Source organism: Corylus avellana, chromosome 8 (genome assembly GCF_965113065.1).
Source record: "Corylus avellana chromosome 8, dhCorAvel1.hap1.2, whole genome shotgun sequence".
Taxonomy (NCBI): domain Eukaryota; kingdom Viridiplantae; phylum Streptophyta; class Magnoliopsida; order Fagales; family Betulaceae; genus Corylus; species Corylus avellana.
In genome coordinates, this window is record NC_142497.1 from 2935039 (window position 1) to 2944008 (window position 8970).

Below are 8970 nucleotides of genomic sequence, written 5' to 3' on the forward strand. Positions count from 1 at the left end.
ATGAGTTATGGAGGTTCTGGTTGTCAAGAAAGATGAGAAACCAACACGATAATTGGACGACATTTTGATAAATATTCAAATAATTGGAAAATTCCCTTTGATTTGCCACTCATGGTTTAGACTTTAGAGATGATGTGTAATGTGTACAAAATGTAGCTACACTTGCTCTATCTCTTCTATGGTCAGAAAGATGAGAGAAAATAATAATAATAATAATAATAATAATAAGATGATTTGACAGGGAATAGAGGACAAAAACAAAATAAGGGGTTTGGAAATGAAGCTGCAGAAATTCAAAGTGGTGTGTCATGTGTGGCCGTGGTTACCTCTAGAGAAGTGTGGTTGAGACATCCCGTTATCACGTTATCTTTCACATTGCTTTCTCAACCTCAAATCCAAAAACTACCTTGGCGCTCCTATATCTTGCCATTTTCTTATTGCTGCCTCTTGGCTTCTTTATTTTTCCCTTTCTTTTTCTTTTTTTTTTAAATAAAAAAAAAAATTGTTAAAATGATTAATTTCTTTTTTTTTTATTAGTTTAAGTTTTGGGGATAACATGTGATTTAACCTAAAAATAACACAAACTCATAATAAGAAATGGCAAGAGCAAACCCAATTAATTAGTTGGGGCAGTTTGATGTTATTATATGAGTGATGGAACTTACTATCTAAATTGATATAATGGTTTAAAGAGCGCATTCATTTCTAATCTATTTTTAATTTATTTTGTAAATCTATTATTGAATCTGTAAGATTGACACGTGGGTTTTACAAACTAAATGATAAATGAAAAAAAAAACACACACACACATTTCTCAATGATATGCCCACATAATTGTTTATACCTCAAATGCTTCATATCTTGAATAGGATTAACTATTAAGAAATTTAAATAAAATAGAAAAAGGACAGAATGGAATAAATGAAAATACAGGGGCACAGGAGAAATAAAATAGTAACCAAAAAAAAAAAAAAAAAAAAGAAGTATAATCACAGTCTCTACAGTCTCCGTCACTTGTTCGATCTTAGCGGCTCTTATCTGCCACGTGTGACGACGTGAGCAAAGTGGGCGCCACATCGAACGTTGATTGGCTCTCCCGCGCTCTTATAAAAATAAAATTTCTCTTTGGCATTTCTCTTACGTATGGTTTTTCTCTTTCACTTCTCTGCCAAAGAAGTTAGATAGACTGTGTGTGAGAGAGAGAGAGCCGTCGTAGAATCCGGTGTTCTCTTCCGGGTAAGCCCACTTGTTCTCCTCAAAAATCTTCTCATCTGGTCTCATACATCATACATGGCTTACGTTTCGCATATATGTGGATGTATGTATATGTAAGATGGTCTTACTTCTGATTGTTTTTGTTCCTCTGTGTGTCTGTCACTCTGTTTGTGCCTCTGTGTGTCTGAATTTTTATGGATCCTCTGACAAGAACATGAGAATCAAAGTAGGAAAAGAAAAGAAAAGTGCTGTTTCTACTTTTTTAATTTGCCTTATTCTGTAAGTCGTAGAAGCAGCAAACTGAGCAGTGAATATTCAATTTTTAGTTCTTGGATAGAGTGAAAGAATATCAAATTTCGAACTATGGTCCTGGGTTTTTTTTTTTTTTTTTTTTGGATTATCTATTTTGTTTCTCAGTTTATTTATCAATTTATTTGTCGTAATTATTTTTGGCGGTTATATTGAAGTGGGTTCATTGGAGATTTCAGTGAAATATTGAGAAGTCAACAAAGAGCTCCTTTATGCTTTCCTATTTGAACCCATCACTTACTCTTATCCTTTTTGGTAATGGAAAATGGCTTTGTAAAATTGCTTGTCCTTATTACATTTTTAAGCCCAGGAATATTTTTGTGGAAATGGTGTATAAAATTTTTGGAATTTGTGGAGACTCAAGAAAAGTATCTCAGGACCAATTTTTGTCACCATGCGTTTTTTTCCCAGAAAGGCAGGAAGCTGTCTTCTTTGACTATATGGGTTACAAATTGTAAATTTCTCCAAATGCTCTATGGAACAGTAAGAAACGTTTGCTTCTACTTAAAACTTTCGAAGCCTTTCTGCAGACAGTCAAAATGAAGACTCAAAGAATCCTAATCAATATAAACGTCACAGTTTCATCAACCTCCATGTATCCTACTTTTGACTGGTTTGTTTCCCTGTATTTAATGTTTTTATGTCTGTTTTTCATCTTATATCCACCTATTACTTCCTCAAACTAGTTCTAATTGCATAACTGTGAGTACACAGACAATTTGAGTTCTTAATATGATTTATTGACAAATAACTCATCAATTCAGCAATATACAAGAGTGTCAAACAAACAAGTTCCATTTTCTTCAATTAGATTTTATATAGCCGAGGCATCAAAAAGTCATATACATGATGTAATAGATTGTATGTTTTGAGACTTCCGAAAGATGTATAATGGAAACTATATAAGAAAGTTATGATTAATTTGCTTGACGCCTTTTTGCAGTGAGGTGTTTTGGCGCTGGAAAGCGCCAGGAGTTTGTTAGAACTCAATTCCATATTGAAATTTCAAGGGAGAGAAGATGGACTATGTTTATGGACCAGGAAGGAACCATCTCTTTGTTCCAGGGCCGGTCAATATCCCGGAACCTGTCATTCGGGCTATGAACAGAAACAATGAGGATTACCGCTCTCCAGCTATCCCTGCGATGACAAGAGTTCTGCTTGAGGATGTGAAGAAGATTTTCAAGACTACCACCGGAACCCCTTTTCTGATCCCTACCACAGGTAATGTGTTCATGAATCTGGTTATAGCTTTTATTGTTGGATATGTCAGGCTTCCTTGCAAAGATTTGAGCTTCATTGAATCTTAATTGGCATGAAGGTTTGAGTTTCTATGCTCAGTTGGCTCCCCTTCTAATGCATAAAAACATGTCCATTTCTCAAAAGAAAACAACTTGCTTGTATCATTTCAATTGATTTTAATTGGCATTTATAAATGAAAACATTTTTGCCATCATTTTCATTTTTTGATTATCGTTCCTAGAGTGACTCCCGATTTTCATAATAATTTTCTTTGATTCCTCTGCCTCCAAGAGACTCCAGTTTGAAGAATGGAAAGTCTGGAATCAATTTCTAGGCATTTCCAAATGCCAAATGCATGCTTATGAGTTTGTAATACTGCAAATGATTATTGGTTGTGGTACTTTCAAGCTTACTAGATTCAAGCTAGGGGTGGAGTACTAGACACAATTTCACTTGTTTTTGTGGCACTGTTTGTGTACAAATATTAATGTGTTAAATAATCTTGCTATTTTTGGTTCAGGTACTGGCGCATGGGAGAGTGCACTTACTAACACATTATCTCCTGGAGACCGGACCGTGTCTTTCCTCATTGGTCAATTTAGTCTGCTCTGGATTGATCAGCAACAGCGCCTTAAGTTCAACGTTGATGTTGTCGAAAGTGAATGGGGCCAAGGTGCCAACCTTGACATTCTGGCATCCAAACTTGCAGCAGATACTGCACACACTATAAAGGCAGTTTGCATTGTTCACAATGAGACAGCAACAGGTGTTACTAATAACTTGGCTAAAGTGAGAAAAATCCTTGGTAAGTGTATCATCTAATGAATTTTTGTTGTAAATATTAGTCATAATGATATGATGCCTTCTACATACCTCCCCAACACACACACACCCCCACCCCACCCAACACCCTCCCCCCCCCCCCCCCCCCCCCCCCAAAAAAAAAAAAAAAAAAAGGATGTGAATCATATGATGCCTTTGGAAGTTATGAATACTTTAACCTCTTTAAAAACATTTTGCTGTAACAGAAAACATCACTGGTCAATACGCTTGTTTTGGCTTGGCATCATTGCTCAGTGCATAAACCAAAATAAGTATTTAAAAAGGATAACTTGTGACTCAACTTTTCTTGGAACACTTCTGGTCATTGACAAGTGTTTTCTGCTGTCAAGTGTGCAATCTCTTTAAGTGGAGACTACTTGCTTGAGTAGGGAGTGGACAGAATTAGATGCATCAGGTTTTTGAAGATAATTCAATCATCAGAAACTTGAAGCCTCTCTATGATGTTTCTCTGCATGTGTGTCTGGGCACGTGTATGCATGTATTATAGTACTAGATTAACCAGATCCCTTTCTTCACCATAAACTAGCCATGAGGTCATCTGCCAGATGGCCTCTATGCCTACTAATAATTATTCTTCTGTCTGTTCAAGCTATCAATAAGCCTAAAATAGCTTAGGTTTGTGATTTGTGCTCTTAAATGTTTGTGAATTCAACAGTTATATTGGGTATCAACACTCTTCTCTGTAGCAGCTAAATCTGATCATGTTTATATGTGTGGCTTCCTGACTCATCTATCAAGGTCTTAATTTTGGTATGCATCATGACAGTAGCCATTTTAATACACTAGAGCTTCTAAATTTGCAGGTGTTTTATCTTTTGAAGTCCTATAATGTGGTATTACTGACTGAAAGTACCGATTAGTCACAATTTGCTTGATTCACGTCGTGAATTTGCAATTCATAACTGCTGAGAATCTGTAGTTACAATCTATTTATTTGACTTCCAATGGAAATGTGGACATTGGAATAGATATATTCCATACAACTCTTACTTTTCATTTTCCAACTTTTGATACTTTAATCAGTTTACTTTCCCTTTGCAATTGACGATTCTGTTCTCCCCCACCCCACACACACAAACCCCCAAAAGGTGGAACCCCAACTTTCCTCAGTATATTTCCATCGGTTTTCCTTTATAAAATGGTTCTTGTGTTTTCTGTCGAACTCTCAGATAACTACGGGCATCCAGCCCTCTTTCTTGTTGACGGAGTGTCTTCCATAGCTGCTCTTGATTTCCGTATGGATGAATGGGGTATAGATGTGGCTTTAACTGGATCTCAGAAAGCTCTTTCTCTTCCTACCGGAATTGGTATTGTGTGTGCAAGCCCAAAGGCTCTAGAGGCATCTAAAACTGCAAAATCAGTTAGAGTTTTCTTTGACTGGAATGACTACTTGAAGTTCTACAAAATGGGAACATTTTGGCCATACACCCCTTCCATCCAACTGCTCTATGGTCTGAGAGCTGCTCTGGATCTCATTTTTGAGGAAGGACTTGACAATGTTATTGCAAGGCATACTCGTCTGGGCAAAGCAACAAGGTGACACATATTTTTCAATTTTCTTATAAGGTCTGTAACTAAGTCAGTAACTTGAGAGTCTGAATTCCTATGTCATACACTTGAATTGCAAGTGTTTCTCTTGCTATGTTTCTCTTTTCTATATGAAAGCTAGCTAGATTTGATATTGGTCCCGTACTTAAAATATTGTAGGCTTGCTGTGGAGGCTTGGGGCTTGAAGAACTGCACCCAAAAGGAGGAGTGGTTCAGTGACACAGTGACAGCAGTTGTAATTCCTCCCTATATTGACAGTTCTGAAATTGTTAGAAGGGGATGGAAGAGATACAATTTAAGCTTAGGTCTAGGCCTGAACAAAGTAGCTGGGAAGGTTTTCAGAATAGGGCATCTCGGAAATCTGAATGAGGTATGTTCATTTCTAATGTTCCTAATGTCTGCTTTATCACATGATTAATTGGAGATTAATTTCACATGCTCCTGATGTTAGTTTCTTTGTCTGTTTCTAAATTTTTTATTTTTGGTAAAATTTTCCATCCTAAACAATTAGAAATTACGGTTCATAAGACATACTTGACTGCTTTATAGTCTGGTAATATGATAAAATACTTTTTTTCATAATTTTCAGCTGCAATTATTGGGTTGTCTTGCTGGTGTGGAGATGATACTCAAGGATGTGGGCTACCCGATTAAGCTAGGTAGTGGAGTCGGTGCTGCTTGTGCATACTTGCAAAACACCACCCCACTCATCGCTTCCAGGATTTGAGTCACCTCAATGTAATTACTTTTTCTTCTATTGTTTTGTTTCCTTTAGCTTTCCCTGTAAAAAAATGTATAATGGCCTCTGCTTACACTCTTTTGAGGCTCACCACATTCCCTATTTAATCTCCACTGCTTCTTGCAGTAGTATTTGGACACATTTTTAGTCTAATCATGTGTTTTATTATTATTTAGTACTTCTGAACATGATATTTATCATAAACTCACTAATGGTACGGTATAATTAATGTCTCATAAAACGTACGTGCTAATTAAGAAATATGTCTTCCAAGGGTATCAATACAAACTAAATACCTCGAGCTTAAGGCACTTTGCTTAAAAAGCCTTATTAATATCTTCATTAGATTTTTGCGATATAATCTCTATTTTTCATATAATACTTTTCTTTACGTCCGATCCATTAGCTAGGGTTCAAACACTCATAAAAATTAAAAAGGTTTGCTTGTAATTCTATCTTTTTGTTTTTTGCTCTTTCAATTTTGATCACTTCCAAGAAACTCATTCTGGTCACATTCAAGGAAGCTTCAATTAATAATATAGCAGATCGAAGAAAGAAAAGTGATGATATATACCATGTGTTTTATCTGTGCAAAAATAATATTGGTTTGTTTAATACATGCATGATTTGACACGTACCTTCATGGGCTAGCTTCAAACTAAGGTTAGAAAACCAAAATCATTAACATACAACACATGCACCCATCTATATATATATATATAGTTTTCAAACAAAAAAAAAAAACCCAAAAACACATTAACAAACACACTCAATGTTGAGAGAGAGAGAGAGAGAGAGAGAGAGAGGATTTAATATTCAGTGCACCACCAAATTTGGCTTTCTGGGATGAGCATGCCACTAAAATCCCACCTTCTAAGTTGGCATCCTAGAATAGTACCCCTCGTTCAATTCGTTTAATTAATTAATTTCTGCAGTGCCAAAGTTTGTTGTTTCCTCGCTGTACTAATTACTTTTTTGGTTTTTCTTTCTTATCTTTTTCTTCTTCTAGAAACAAAATTGGATAAACTTGTTGCGTTCCCCCCAACAATTATCCTTAAATTTATCATCACAAAGTCAGAAACTTTGGTCTCACAAAATACCATGTAGTGCTTTGGTCAAAACAAACAGCGTAAACCACTGCCTCTTTATAACCATATATATATATATATATCCCCATCTTCTGCTTCCTCGATCTCCTCCTGTCTTCAAAAATTTCCACCATACCCCAAAAGCCAATGAACTCCAACAGCCAAGAAGATGATGATCAGTTTGATCGTCTTCCAGATGCACTTCTCCTCTTAATCTTCAACAAACTCCTTGATGCCAAGACTTTAATCAGATGCCTTTCTGTCTCTAAGCGTTTTGCTTCTCTTCTTCCTCAAATCCACACCATTTTTCTCCCCCTCCCTTGCTTTGTACCTAATCCAAAACCGAGGGAGATAGGCTTCCCCATAAAAGTTTTCAAAGTTTTGGTAAACAAGTTGATCACAAAACCTATACAGTTTCTCCATCATGTCGTTTCTTCAAAGCCTCATGCAGCAGCCTTAAACTCCAACATTAATTCTAACCATTTCTTGTACTATTCCCCTAATGAAGTTTTGAAGAACTTCAAAGAAGTAAAAACTTTGCGTTTGGAGATCCCTCGCCTTGGCTGCCAGATGGGATTTAACGGTGGTGATCATTCCTTGCTCAAGTGGAAAGCTGAATTTGGTGAGGAGCTCAGGAGCTGCATAGTTCTTGGCGCAACATCTTTTCAAAGACAAGAATGTGAAGAACACGAAGAAATCCGACCACCTTTGACGGGGGAAGAGCTGCAGTCGCGAATAATATGGACGATATCTTGCTTAGTATCTGCTTCGATGAGGCATTTCTTGTTGAAACAAATCGTGGGAAAGTTGCCTATGCTTCAAAGCGTGGTTATTACGGATGCGAGTAAGCAAGGAAAGCTTTGCATGGTGGAACAACAGCTTGTGGAGCTGAGAAATAGTGTGAAGAACTCGTCGTCGGAGGCGGAGGCGTTAGAGTCGTTGTTGGAGAGGACTCCGATACCTAACTTGTGCATGAAGCTATGGTTCGTGCCTGAGATGGAGCTACCGGCATCTGGGTTTGTGATGAAAGGGCTGACACTTGTGCTGATCAAGCCTGCTAGTGAGAGGAGTATAAGTGAATGTGATTTGTTGTTGGGAGATTTGGATGGAGAGGATGACGAGGAGAAGGCAGTTTTTGGAGAAGCTATGAGAGAGATAGTGAAGAGGAAGATGATGTTTATGATCGAAATGAGTTCCTTTTGAGGTGTACAATATTTAAGTAAGCATATATATTTTCTTCTTAATTGGATCTACCCTTTGAAATAGAAAATTAATCGTTTGCTTTGATTGTTGGGATCAATTAATATATATTAGGCATTTGTGCATAGGTAAATTATCATTTGTTCTAATCTAAGCACACCAATTGATGCATGTTTTAATACTTTCCTACTGGTGTAGGTTTTAACACTAAAAAATTTCCATTTTTTTTGGGCTTGGGGTGGGCGAAAGGGGAAGGGAATGGTATATGTATAACGTAATGAAACAAATTAAATGAGATAACCCATTACTCTTTGTTTTAAGTATACATGTGTGAATGTAGAAAGATTGAGTCTTATTACATTTAAAAGTTGTCACAATGTGAAAGGTTAATATAACATAATTGGGCTAAACTCATTCAGACCTATCTCTGAACGCTACTCTGAACAAGGCTCAATAAATCTTGCTCATTTGAGCTTGTTGGATGCCATTTCAAATGAGACCTTCTGACCCAATCCGAACGAGACTATTTTTAAATTTTACGCAATCGATCCCAACAAATATCTGTATGTTCTTGAGAAATATCTATGTCATGGTTAAACATGCCAAAATTTCCCCATGGCCATATATTATTCTTACCAACGACAAAAGCCTTACAACTTTGTGTCATTGTTGCATCATCTATGTAATTCTTGGTTTGGTTTTGGCCACGCAAAACAATGAAAAGTTCAATGTTCAAATTCTCTCCTTAATTTATTTGTTTCTTTCTTGTCTTGCATATTTTAAGG

The 8970-nt window shown here is 36.6% G+C and overlaps 2 protein-coding genes across 2 annotated transcripts; both read left to right on the top strand.

The window, feature by feature from the left end:
* Window positions 1-1146: 1146 nt before the first annotated feature.
* Window positions 1147-6036, top strand: AGT (alanine:glyoxylate aminotransferase). Its single transcript, XM_059574447.2, has 6 exons — window positions 1147-1237; window positions 2469-2749; window positions 3288-3572; window positions 4780-5146; window positions 5318-5528; window positions 5748-6036. Exons 2-6 carry the CDS (start codon window positions 2545-2547, stop codon window positions 5883-5885), a joined length of 1206 nt encoding a protein of 401 aa, XP_059430430.1. The 5' UTR covers window positions 1147-1237; window positions 2469-2544; the 3' UTR covers window positions 5886-6036.
* Window positions 6037-7083: 1047 nt separating this feature from the next.
* On the top strand, window positions 7084-8239 carry LOC132164593 (F-box protein At4g18380). Its single transcript, XM_059575129.2, has one exon. The coding sequence runs from the start codon at window positions 7133-7135 to the stop codon at window positions 8186-8188; it is 1056 nt and encodes a 351-aa protein (XP_059431112.2). The 5' UTR covers window positions 7084-7132; the 3' UTR covers window positions 8189-8239.
* Window positions 8240-8970: the final 731 nt, after the last annotated feature.

What these genes read in the sequence shown, in the direction of transcription:
- LOC132164593 (XM_059575129.2), top strand. Translation starts at nt 7,133, where the DNA reads ATGAACTCCAACAGCCAAGAAGATGATGATCAGTTTGATCGTCTTCCA.
- AGT (XM_059574447.2), top strand. Translation starts at nt 2,545, where the DNA reads ATGGACTATGTTTATGGACCAGGAAGGAACCATCTCTTTGTTCCAGGG. An exon ending in CGTCTGGGCAAAGCAACAAG is followed by an intron (nt 5,147 to 5,317) that starts GTGACACATATT and finishes AAAATATTGTAG; the next exon opens with GCTTGCTGTGGAGGCTTGGG. An exon ending in ATCTCGGAAATCTGAATGAG is followed by an intron (nt 5,529 to 5,747) that starts GTATGTTCATTT and finishes CATAATTTTCAG; the next exon opens with CTGCAATTATTGGGTTGTCT.